Source organism: Salvelinus fontinalis, chromosome 33, assembly GCF_029448725.1.
Source record: "Salvelinus fontinalis isolate EN_2023a chromosome 33, ASM2944872v1, whole genome shotgun sequence".
Taxonomy (NCBI): Eukaryota; Metazoa; Chordata; class Actinopteri; order Salmoniformes; family Salmonidae; genus Salvelinus; species Salvelinus fontinalis.
Window position 1 is genome coordinate 34,329,777 of NC_074697.1, and position 13,624 is coordinate 34,343,400.

At 42.6% G+C, this 13,624-nt stretch overlaps 1 protein-coding gene across 1 annotated transcript in view; it reads left to right on the plus strand.

Moving 5' to 3' along the window:
* LOC129831581 (periostin-like) overlaps positions 1-13,624 on the plus strand; it is a 39,816-nt gene that overhangs the window by 12,636 nt on the left and 13,556 nt on the right. Inside the window, exons 3-9 of the mRNA XM_055894934.1 lie at positions 7,003-7,067; positions 7,515-7,672; positions 7,945-8,109; positions 8,413-8,559; positions 8,782-8,923; positions 12,819-13,031; positions 13,378-13,512. Coding sequence (XP_055750909.1) covers positions 7,003-7,067; positions 7,515-7,672; positions 7,945-8,109; positions 8,413-8,559; positions 8,782-8,923; positions 12,819-13,031; positions 13,378-13,512 — 1,025 coding nt within the window. The remainder of the gene's footprint in view (positions 1-7,002; positions 7,068-7,514; positions 7,673-7,944; positions 8,110-8,412; positions 8,560-8,781; positions 8,924-12,818; positions 13,032-13,377; positions 13,513-13,624) is intronic.

Below are 13,624 nucleotides of genomic sequence, written 5' to 3' on the forward strand. Positions count from 1 at the left end.
AGGCCAGAGGGAGTCTTGGTTCTCCTGTATGTGCGTGGGAGAGTGGAGGTGGTTTTGCTGACTGTGCCTCATCAGGGCATGTGTGATCTCATGCCTGGCTCATCCCCCCACTCTTCCTCTTCTCTTCTCTGTGTTTCCAGGGGCTAAGTTCAAAAGAAGGTAACTATGGCAGTTAGCCATGAGCCATGAGCCATGAGCCATGACCTCTCCTCATCTGGCACCATAGCCTATTCCCTCAAACTCAAATCTGGAACTCGAAGGCAGTTCCACTGCGTTTTTTCATAGTTTCCCTCTAATAAGAGACTGATTTAAACCTCGGACACCAGGTGGATGCAATTAATGATCAGGTAGAACAGAAAACCAGAAGGCTCTGGACCTCTTAGTGTAAGAGTTGAATACATCTGTCCTATATAGTGCAATACTTTTGACCAGAGCCCTATGGGTCCCTATGGGTCCTGGTCAAGGAGGTGCATTATATAGGAAAATAGGGTGCCATTTGGGACATAGCCCCTCTCCTCGTACGGCAGGCCTTGATCTCCTCTGTTTCCCTCTGCTGACTCTTACTGAGGAAGGATATCTCTGTTTCCCTCTGCTGACTCTTACTGAGGAATGATAGCTATGTTTCCCTCTGCTGACTCTTACTGAGGGATGATAGCTCTGTTTCCCTCTGCTGACTCTTACTGAGGGATGATAGCTCTGTTTCCCTCTGCTGAGGAATGATAGCTATGTTTCCCTCTGCTGACTCTTACTGAGGAATGATAACTCTGTTTCCCTCTGCTGACTCTTACTGAGGAATGATAGCTATGTTTCCCTCTGCTGACTCTTACTGAGGGATGATATCTCTGTTTCCCTCTGCTGACTCTTACTGAGGGATGATAGCTATGTTTCCCTCTGCTGACTCTTACTGAGGAATGATAGCTATGTTTCCCTCTGCTGACTCTTACTGAGGAATGATAGCTATGTTTCCCTCTGCTGACTCTTACTGAGGAATGATAGCTATGTTTCCCTCTGCTGACTCTTACTGAGGAAGGATAGCTCTGTTTCCCTCTGCTGACTCTTACTGAGGGATGATAACTCTGTTTCCCTCTGCTGACTCTTACTGAGGAATGATAGCTATGTTTCCCTCTGCTGACTCTTACTGAGGAAGGATATCTCTGTTTCCCTCTGCTGACTCTTACTGAGGGATGATAGCTATGTTTCCCTCTGCTGACTCTTACTGAGGAAGGATATCTCTGTTTCCCTCTGCTGACTCTTACTGAGGAATGATAGCTATGTTTCCCTCTGCTGACTCTTACTGAGGAATGATAGCTATGTTTCCCTCTGCTGACTCATACTGAGGGATGATAGCTATGTTTCCCTCTGCTGACTCTTACTGAGGAATGATAGCTATGTTTCCCTCTGCTGACTCTTACTGAGGAATGATAGCTATGTTTCCCTCTGCTGACTCTTACTGAGGAATGATAGCTCTGTTTCCCTCTGCTGACTCATACTGAGGGATGATAGCTATGTTTCCCTCTGCTGACTCTTACTGAGGAATGATAGCTATGTTTCCCTCTGCTGACTCATACTGAGGGATGATAGCTATGTTTCCCTCTGCTGACTCTTACTGAGGAATGATAGCTATGTTTCCCTCTGCTGACTCTTACTGAGGAATGATAGCTATGTTTCCCTCTGCTGACTCTTACTGAGGAATGATAGCTCTGTTTCCCTCTGCTGACTCATACTGAGGGATGATAGCTATGTTTCCCTCTGCTGACTCTTACTGAGGAATGATAGCTATGTTTCCCTCTGCTGACTCTTACTGAGGAATGATAGCTATGTTTCCCTCTGCTGACTCTTACTGAGGAATGATAGCTATGTTTCCCTCTGCTGACTCTTACTGAGGAATGATAGCTCTGTTTCCCTCTGCTGACTCATACTGAGGGATGATATCTCTGTTTCCGTCTGCTGACTCTTACTGAGGAATGATAGCTATGTTTCCCTCTGCTGACTCATACTGAGGGATGATAGCTCTGTTTCCCTCTGCTGACTCTTACTGAGGAATGATAGCTATGTGCGTGCATGTATGTCTGAGGGAGGAACCGGGGATGACAACCCAACATACGTCATCGTCTGTCGCTATGAAGGAAACAAGCCACTGTAAACCTCACTCCATCCTGCCCTAGACCCCCTCTCTCTCCAGTCAAACTCTGTTGATTTAGACAAGGCTGTCTTGTCCTATTATGGACCCAGCTACCACTGGAACACTGGAGATCATGTGGAAATGTTTTCCTGGTTTGCAGACTTCCCAGGGGGACCGCTGATGAAGAAGCACAGCTGGACTTAAGTTCCAAGCCACCAAAGACTGAGCAACAAGCAACCATTATTCAAAAACCATTACTCTGGAAAAAATGAACTAAACCCCCAACTAGCATCATCCAGACATGAGTTAGTGAGTTATCTGGGATCAGCATCATGCAGGGTCAGCTCGCTGGGCACAGATGTAAATTCCACATCTAATTTAGTTCAAATATCTTGGAAACAACGTTGATTCAACCAGTGTGCGCTCAGCGGGAGTGTCCATACACCATAAAGCTTTCTACAGAGATCTGTAACCCACAATACATATTTCAATTTCACAACCATGTAAGGTCTGGTCCACTTCAAACTGGACATCCATCTCCTACTATAGCCTACTTCATGTATCATTGTATTTGTATATTCGGCATTTGCTGGTTTGTGGTACTGTTTAGAATTTCTGCAGCTGGAAACAGTGGAATAGTGTGCTGTCCAGTGGTGTACTTGTACATCACGCTGCCTCACGTCTGCCTCTGGCTCAGAAAAGTCTTACTTACATTTGACATTTTTGTCATTTTTTCTTCTTAAACAGTGGAATACACCCTGTGGCATTTACTGGCATATCATAAAGATATGTCTGTGAGTTCTCCTCTCTCAACAATACCTCTGGCTCTGCACAAATTGAAGCATACTTGTTCTGCTTTAACAAGTCATGTCATGGTTTATGAGGTGTGGGATTATGAAATGGACTAGCTAGGTGGTTCTAGAGTATGTCCCAAATGGCACCCTTTCCCCTTTATAGTGCACTACTTTTGATCAGTGCCCATAGGGCTCTGGTCAAAACTAGGGCACAATATATAGAGTAGGTTGTCATTTAGGACTCAGATAGTGTCCTTCTGTGGTTTTTGTCTATTAAAACAAGGTAGGGCTCTGCTTATAATACATTTATTTAACTTTGACGCCAACTTGGTGCCCATGTGGTACTGTTAACAGTTTGAATACCGTTATAGGAGCTGATTACCACTAAAGAGAGAGATGGAGAGTAGTTACGGGGCCTCTGGGGTTTCTCAGAGTGGATAAATCAGACTTTCACTGTACTGTAACTCTCACTCACAGTCAAAGTGTGCACAAACACACACACACACACACACAGATACACTCGCTCTCGCACACACACACACCCATGAACACGCACACACACGCTCAGACATGCTGATCTACAGGTTAAGGCCCTTTACATAGTTAACAGCTGCAGGTTGGATTTCCACCTCTTTATATCTTAGTAATTCTTCGTAGAAATGTAAAGCTACGGTGTCTGATATATGATGATATCAAATCATCCATGATGATTTCTATTTGCCATATATTATTCAACTGTGCTGTGATGCTTCACAAAATAATTGAACGTTTCTAGTCTCATAGCTTCTACAGATTGTAAATTAAAAATAACATTTTTTGCTAAAATAATTATTATATTATTGATTGATTGACTATGGCTTTTCAAATCACCCAGTATTGCTATCTGTAGCGTTAGTTCTAGGCAAATGTTGCAATTCTTCAGCCATTCCTGGACCTGTGACCAAAAACGAGCTGCATATGGACAATACCAAAATAAATGATCTAATGACTCTGCCTCGTCACAGCAGAATCTGCAGAGCTGGGAAGTATCCCCCATATATATAACATTCTATTAGTTGCAATAATTTTGTATAGTCATTTAAATTAAAAAATTTGAAGTTTTGAATCCGGCGTTGTTTTGCGTATCAATTCATAAACCATGTGCCATGGAATGGGTACATCGAAAATCTCTTCCCAACTATTTTACAATTTATATGGCACAGCTGTCAGTTTTTTGGTCCTTAAATGAAATTGGTATATGTTTTTATTTATCACACTTTTTTTTAACCATTTATGTTCTTTAATATAGGGCCGACATACAAGTTCCTTACTTTTTCCCCCTTCTACTTGCCTCTTCCATTTTTGTGGTAATGCTGCAATTAATTGGTTGTAATTTTGGGTAGAGCAGACATTTTCATATGTCTGTGTTAGCTGCATGTGTGACATAACTCCACCAGTCCTATTTATGATATCATTCACTAAAATTATACCTTTTTTAAAGAATTCTTCAAAAAATACATTTTTTTTAATCAATTAGTATATTTGAATTCAACCACAATACTTGTTGTATTAATTGTTCTGTCTTTTCAGGTGGATTAAACTGAAATTGCAACCAACTTTCTAAGGCTTGTTTAAAAAATAAAGATATTTTGGAGATTATTTCCTTTTCAAACAACCGAAAGTGAGCAGGTGTAATCTGAATAAAGGGAAAAAGGCCATTCTTGAACCAGTTTGGATTTAAGTATAACTTTTGTGTGACTGATGCCTTTAGTGAGAGGTCTAATGCTTTAATATTTAATCAGTTCTGCCCTCCGAATTCATATTCGTAATATAAATAGGCCCTTTTAATTTTATCCGGCTTGCCGTTCCAAATAAAATTGAATATTTTTTGTTCATATAATTTAAAAAGCAGGTCACTAGGTGTAGGCAAAACCATAAGCAAATAGGTAAACTGTGATATGACTAAAGAGTTAATCAGGGTGATTTTTCCACAAATAGACAGGTATTTTCCTTTCCATGGTAGCAAGATCTTATCTATTTTTGCTAACTTTCTATAAAAATGTATTGGATAATTTCTGTCTTTTTGGGATTTGTCTACCGAGTATGTCCACATCTTCGTCAGACCATTTAATTGGTAAACTACATGGTAATGTACAATTTGCATTTTTTTGTGATCAAATGCATAATATAGTACACTTATCATAATTTGGTTTTAATCCAGAGAGGATAGCAAAAGTATCTAGATTCTTTATGAGGCCCTGGAGAGACTCTAATTGTGGTTTTAAAAGAAAACATGAATCATCAGCGTACAATGAAACCTTAGTTTTTAAGCCACGGATTTCTAATCCCTTAATATTATTGTTTGATCTAATCTTAACAGCTAACATTTCGATGGCAATAATAAATAGATATGCCGATAGTGGACAACCTTGTTTTACTCCTCTAGATAGTTTTAAACTAGGGTTACTATACATAACTTTACCCCATTTTATAAGAGATTCCCCAAAATTGAAATATTCTAGGCATTTATATATAAACTCCAGTCGTACTTTATCAAAAGCCTTTTCCTGATCTTTCTTGTACTGTATCTCTCAGATATAGGACAAACATTTCAGAACAAACTCTCTCCTTGGGAGCCCAAGGGGTGCATGTTTAGGTTTTTGCCTTAGCACTACACAGCCGATTCAAATAATCAACTAATCATCAGGCTTTGATCATTTGAATCAGCCATATACTGTTAGGGCAAAAACCAAAACGTGTTCCCTTTGGGGTTCTGAGAACCGAGTTTCGGGAACGCTGCTCTAGAGGATTAAGGCAATGGTCTCTTGGAAACATTCCTTGTATATCATGGTAACGTTCCTATGCAAATGTTAGTTAATGACTTAAAGTTGTGGGAATGCTTGTTGTTAGCTGGGTTGTAACGTCATGAAGTTTAATTAAAGAGTCTCTGAAAACCTAATGAGGCCTGTTCTGTGTTTGTGTCTCTGTGGTTACGATTGCTTTTAAAAGCTGTTTGATTTAGATGAAAGATTACAGTGCCATTTCCTCCCATAATTTCCCCCCCGAGTCATTTCTAATGAGCTAGTCTGTTACAGTTTCCACACAGCCCATTCAGTGGTTTGTGGTAAATGCGGGAGTTGAAAAGTTCAATTTCATAACCAAGGTTTCCGACTGCTTATGGATTTGATTGCAACGCGCTACTTCAAGGCCCAAAACATAATGTCTTAGAGCTTAACCAAGGCTGATTCATGGACTAGAGTGCGAGACTAATTGTTTAGTTGCAAAGGGGCAGGGTGCTTGGTAAATAGCACCCTATTCCCTACAATGTGCATTATATATGGAATAGGGTGCCATTCTGGAGGCAGACATAGTTTATGTATGCATACAATGTGGTAGCGTTACCCTGGAGGCGTGCTGGCCTGGGCCCTGGGACCACATGGCCTTATGGGTAATAAAAGAGATAATGAGGACCATGTGGAACACACACACACATACACACACACAGGAGCATGAAACAGCCTTTCAATAAAGACATTAGTGATGATTCAGCTGAAATATACTAGGATGAACTCCAGGATAAATATACGATGTGCTCTGTTGTACTGAAAGATCTTCTAGAACACTGTAATTCCATGGGATGTGGGGATCACTGTTTATGTACCCCGGCTCTGAATATTCAAACAGAGGATAGGGTATGTCTCTGTATCTAGCTTGTGACCTGTCCGTCTGTCTGTGTGTCGTCTCTGTCTCTAAAGCGTGATCTGTGTGGGATGTCTCCATCTCTCCCTCCTTTCTGTCTCTAACGTGTGTGTCCCTGTGTTGTCTGTAGGACGGTGCTGTATGAGTGATCTGTCCCTAAACATGACGTGTCTGTGTGTCAATGTCTGTAGGACGGTGCTGTATGAGTTTATGCGTGATCTGTCTGTGATGCATTGTCTATGTCTCTGAACTTGGTCTATCTGTGTCTCTGGTGCGTGTCTCTGTGTCTCTGTGTCTCTGGACGGTGCTGGTGCTGGTGCTGTATGAGTGATCTGTTTATGCGTGATCTGTCTGTGGTGCATTGTCTATGTCTCTGAACTTAGTCTATCTGTGTCTCTCTGTCTATAGGACGGTGCTGTATGAGTGCTGTCCAGGCTACATGAAGCTGGAAGGAATGAAAGGATGTCCTGCAGGTATGTAGCTACAGTCGGTTACAGTATATGTAATGTTACAGGGTACAAGATACGCAATCTATTTTTGTAGTGCACTTAATGTTATAGTGTACTTCAAAGGTTAAACAAGAGGTTCAACGAAGACATACCAAGGGGTATTACGTTTTCTCATTAAATTCACGAGTCACAACGCCACACCAACATAAAGATTCCGCTGGCACATCGTCCTACCCCTGCATGTTTCCTTTTAGCTTCATCCGTCTGTTTTTGGGGTTCTTTGGGGTTGTGAGAGTTGTTTCAATGAGACTTGTGTGCATCCCAAGTGCCCCCCTATTCCCTATGTACTGCACTACTTTAGGGCTCTGGTAAAAGTAGTGCATTGTATAGGTTATAGGATACCATTTGGGATTACCCCCGGTATGTAGGGAGATGTAGTCATCATGGTACCTTCTATCCCCTGTTCCACAGTGGCCCCTATAGACAATGTGTATGGTACCTTGGGCCTGGTCAAGGCCACCTCCACCCAGGAATACTCTCACATATCCAAGCTGCAGGGGGAGATAGAGGGATCTGGGTCATACACCTTCTTTGCTCCCAGCAACGATGCCTGGGACTTGTTAGATGAGGTAAGTCAGGATAAGTGTAATCTTTTACATCTGGAAAATTCCAGGTAAATCACACAATCAGTTGAATCCATCAGCGATAGTTTTAGTTTTTTTCAGTGCCAAAACCATTCTGTGCTTGTAATATGACCATTTAAAAGAGCTACAACACAAAACACCAGAATGTGTGGTTGATTGACCTGAACCCTACAGTCAGTTGCTGTAAGTCTTTGTCATCACTTTATGTTAAGTATTTATGTTATCTTAAGCCTTTCTATTCTGCATTTCTTTAACAGGAAGTGCGTAGCGCGTTGGTGAGCAACGTTAACATTGAGCTGTACAATGCTCTGCACTACCACATGGCTAACAAACGCCTGCTTACCAAAGACCTGAAGAACGGCCTGGTGGTCGACTCCATGTACAACGACCTGGGACTCTACATCAACCACTACTCCAACGGGGTGAGCATCCCACTAGACCTACACAACATCATCTTATGCATGCCAAATGGCATCCGACTCCATTTTTAGTGCACTATTTTGACCAGCGCCCATGTAATGTATTGGGAATCCGATGGTTTCCATGCCATGAGATAGAAAAGTTGCAATCATGGAAAGCTAAGGCTTTATTGTGTGCAGGTAGTTATTTGTTGAAGGTTGTGTTGAGTGCACATTGGAGAGTTAAGGACAGTATGCTGTTGTGTGTTGTGTGCAGATACTGACTGTGCTGTGCATGTCCTATGTGGTGTGTTGTTATGTATGAAGATCGTGACGGTGAACTGTGCCAGGATTATCCATGGCAACCAGGTTGCCACCAATGGGGTGGTGCACATCATCGACCGTGTCATCACTGCCGTGGGCAACACCATCCAGGATGTCATCGAGGTTGACGATGACCTCACCACTCTCAGTGTAAGTCTTCTCTTCTTTTTTTGCCCTGATCTACCTTTCATATTCTACCTTTCCTTTCCTACCTTTCCTTTCCTTTCTTACCTTTTTCATCTATATCTTTTCTCCTCTTTTCTCATTTTCTCTTCTCATCTCATCTGTTTCATTCTATTTTATTCGATTTATCGATTCATACAGTATTAATGGAGCATATGATGGAGGATATGATGTATTTTCTCTCTACAGGAAGTGGCTCTGGCCTCAGGCCTGCTGGACAAGCTGGGACAACCCGGCCAGTACACCCTGTTCGCCCCCACCAACGATGCCTTCGCCAAGTTGGACTCAGACGTGCTTCAAAGACTGATGGGTGACAAGGGTGTCCTCCAAGGTAAACCAAACCGCTGGGCCAGGCTTCAGAGCTCCATCACCTCTCTGGAATGCCTTCTAGAAATACAGAGAGCAGCTCACAGGAGAGTACTTTAAAGCAGAGGGGAGACATAGAGACTTTATATAGATCTCCAACCTCGGGCCATATCCGGGTTTAATGAGATGAAGGTGCAGGAAAAGTAACTCAATGGTTCCCGCTCGCCATGTTTGCAGGGCTGAGTAACCGCAGAGTTTTTCATGTAAGCGCTTTTTCCTACTCAAAAAAAATGGAACCAACTAGTTACAGTCTGTGCTGTGGATTTGTAATCCTCAGGCAGTTGGCAAACTGAGCGTTCACCACAGTTGTGAGAGTGAGTAATGAAAAAGAAAAGAGCTCTTGTTTCAGATGTTGGATCACATATGGCCTACGAAATAATGGCTATTCAGACATACACTTTCATATGGTGAAGCTTTTTGATAATTTGACAAGTTTACAATCTAAACATTTACCGTCACACTATAATTTTTGTCTGGGTGGCACTCCCATAATAAACACTCTAACTTGTTAAAAAATATTTCCAAAGAGGTGTCGTTCATATGGTGCTAAACACCACAGGGCAGGAAGCAGAAAGCAGCTGGCTCTGCCTGTCCCAAATCACAACCTAGCATTCCCTACCTCGTACGGCTCTGGTCAAAAGTAGTGCACTATTTAGAAAATAGGGTGTCATTTTGGGACACATCCCAGTCAAAGGGCTGGGACTGGAAAGGTTCAGAAGGTCGAGAGCATTAGGAGGGTTGGCAGTGGGGTGATGATCCCTAACCTCCCTGAGCTGTGAGATCCCGCCACTTCACACACAGTCAAACAGAGTCAAACACAGCAGTAAAACGTTCTCCCTGCACTCATTCGTCTCCCAACACCAGGACCCAAGGGATCTAAGGGATCTCCGGGTCTACCGAGTTTCATAGTCTGCATCCCATATGGCACTTGATTCCCTATTTAGTGCACTACTTTTGACCAGGGCCCATAAGGATCTGGTCAAAAGTTGAGCACCTAAAGGCCTAGTGCAGTCCCAAAAATATTTCCTGTGTTTTATATACACTCAGTGGCCAGTTTATTACCTACACCCATCTAGTACCGGGTCTAAAAAGTTGTTCCATTCGTATCAAGGGACGTAACGTGTGGCAGGAAAACATTCCCCACACCATTACACTACCGCCACCAGCCTGTATCATTGACATCAGGCAGGATGGGGTCATGGACTCATGCTGCTTATGCCAAATCCTGACTTTGCCATCAGCATGAGGCAACAAGAACCGTGATTCGCCGAACCAGGCAATGCTTTTCCACTCAATTATCCAGTGTTGATGATCGCGTGCCCACTGGAGCCACTTCTTCTTGTTTTAAGCTGATAGAAGTGGAACCTGGTCTGCAATAGCCCATCGGTGACAAGGACCACCGAGTTGTGTGTTCCGAGGTACCGTTCTGCACATCACTTTGTACTGCGCCGTTATTTGCTTGTTTGTTTGTCGCACCATTCTCTGCAAACCCGAGGCTGTTTCTGAGATACTGGAACCGGCGCACCTGGCACCGACAATCATACCACGCTCAAAGTCGCTTAGGCCACTTGTTTTGCCCATTCGAACGTTCAATCGAACAGTAACTGAATGCCTCGATGCCTGTCTGCTTGCTTCATATAGCAAGCCACGGCCACATGACTCACTGTCTGTAGGAACAAACTATTTCCGTGAATGGGGTGGTGCACCTAATAAACTGTCCACTGAGTGTATATTTCCATATACAGTATTTTGGAAAATGTGAAAATTATGATAATGCTCTTTTAATCTTTACATATTTTACCTTTGTTAGGTTCAGTTTGATAATGTGCACCTGCTCATTAGTTAACTAGCTAACTAACTTTAGCTTGCTAACTGAGCCAGGCAGTCACACACATTTCATATGAAACAAATGGGGTGGTAAGTGCAGCACAATGCACACAATGTTAAATGCTTTACCAAACTAGCTATCTAGCAAGATGATGAAGAAATCATTTTATTCACTCTCCATTTTCCCATACTTCCAGTGCCAGTTCGCTTGCTAGCTAACGTTAACTAAACGGTTAGCATCTCCATTTAGCACAACATACAGTAGCTACTCCACCGAATCTTGACTGCATAAAAGGCCGCTGTTTCATAGAAAAAATGAATCCATTGTGGTTTACTTATGTTGCTATCTACACTAGTCATTTAGTTGTGGCTATCTGGTTAGTATCAACAAGGGCTTACTACAAATTCTAGCTAGAAACAACATTAGCGCGGTTCTTACTATTGGCTATATTGTAAAAATGTATGAAAACAAACATTTGCTTTTGGGTCTTTATTTAAGTTTAGGGTTAGGCATAAGGTTAGCAGTACGGTTAAGGTTAGGTTTAAAATCGCATTTTACGAAGAGAAATTGTAGAAATAGGCGGGGTTTATGACTTTGTGGCTGTGGTAACTAGTGATGACCCATTAGCGCAGCTTGCTAGTTATCTTACATTATTTACAGCAGGCACAAGCCAAAAAATGGCCTTATTTAAACTAAGTAAATCGGAGGTAAACTCAATCAATCAATCAAATGTATTTATAAAGCCCTTCTTACATCAGCTGATGTCACAAAGTGCTGTACAGAAACCCAGCCTAAAACCCTAAACAGCAAGCAATGCAGGTATAGAAGCACGGTGGCTAGGAAGAACTCCCTAGAAAGGCCAGAACCTAGGAAGAAACCTAGAGAGGAACCAGGCTATGAGGGATGGCCAGTCCTCTTCTGGCTGTGCCGGGTGGAGATTATAACATAACATGGCCAAGATGTTCAAATTGTTCTATGTGAACAACAAAAAGTTAACTGTCGACACTGGGCAGAGGTGCTAAGTACCTATTGGCAGTCAGATTTCTCGATGTATCTGACCCTTTAGAGTTGTTTGAAATGACCGCCTGAAATTTCTGCAAGTTTTGGTGGGAGGGAGTTTTGCCCTTCCATCGTGAAATCACCATGAGCTCAATTAGCTAATAGACCAACAAGAAAGAGAGTTCCAAGCCTCTCTGCCAATAACAGCTCATTTTAAGTTTTTCCCTCCCCACACAAACCACTCACAGACAGTCCTAGCAAAGTTCTTGCTCAAAAACAATCACACTAAGTTACTTAATTGTTATCCAAAAATTATTTGATTTTGAGATAAAAAATGGCTGCATTGAACCTTTAATGGAGAATAGGTTGCCATTTGGGACGTAACCTGTGATTCATTTGCTATTCTGAAGCCATGCTGGAAATGACATAATCCCATGCATAGGCACCTCTACTACCAGTCATTTGTATTGGTTACCTTCAGAAGAACCCTGTGACACTTGTGGAGAATGTAGAGTAAAATGAGTGTCTCCCCTTTCCACAGTGAGGTCAAACTAGTTTGTAGCCCAAAATGTTTGGACGTTACAGACAGAAGTTGGCAGATCAGCTTTACCGACTTCAGACGTGTCCGACGGGTCGTATTCATGACAAGACCGATTTTCGGGATGTCTCATGAGAAGCTCTGACAAACACCGCTGTAGCTCGTCCACCTTTCACCTCAGATCTGGATGGCCGACAAATGCGATGCAGTAGATTGAGACGGAGCCAATGCAAAATATCTCTAGCTTAAATTGACAGGTTTTGATGGGGATTTTTATGTTATTTAGGATTAAAATGACGCCTGGCTAGTACAGTATATGAAGTCAAACACATATCACTTTTCCCGGGATGCTGGTCCAGTCATGTCCGTAATGTAGTAACCCAACCAAACGAAAATGCTGTTAATCAATAAGGATATACTGTATGTAGGAGTATCTGAGTGTGTGGGACCGATTGACACTTTTCTCCTCTCCTCTCTCCTCTCCTCTCCCTCCAGCTCTGCTGAACTTCCACATGCTGAACTCTGTCCAGTGTTCAGAGGGCATCATGTCCGGCCAGACCTTTGAGACCCTGGAAGGCCACAACATCGAGATTGGCTGTGACGGGGACAGCCTGACGGTCAACGGCATCAAAATGGTGTTGAAGAAAGACATTGTCACCGCCAACGGAGTCATCCACCTCATCGACGAGGTCCTCATGCCTGACTCAGGTTAGCTCCCCATCTTGACCCACCTAATAATTATACATGTCATTTGGATAGTGCTTTCATTACAGAGCTGTGCTCCTAACACACAGTTTGTGTTTTTGCATTTGCATTTGTTTGTTGGAATGTAAAATGGCATGAACTGTTTCACGAAATACACAACACCTTTATTTAAATCTCCCTTTGTTGTTACACTATTATACAAGTCAACCATACACATAGGAACATAGATGGAAACAATGACACAATGACGCCAAGACTAAGATCAAATCTGAAAACTCTGAATAAGTGTAGAAGTGTTGATCCTTCAGTGGTAGAGGAGCTTTTAATGGTGTTGTCTGTGTCCTCTAAGCTAAGCAGGTGATGGAGCTGCTCACCCCTTCCCAGTCCACCTTCAGTGACATGGTGTCAGAGCTGGGTCTGTCTGCAGCCATGGCAGCTGAGGCAGAATACACACTACTGGCCCCGCTCAATTCTGTCTTCACTGGTGAGTACACATCATGGCCCCGCTCAATTCTGTCTTCACTGGTGAGTACACATCATGGCCCCGCTCAATTCTGTCTTCACTGGTGAGTACACATCATGGCCCCGCTCAATTC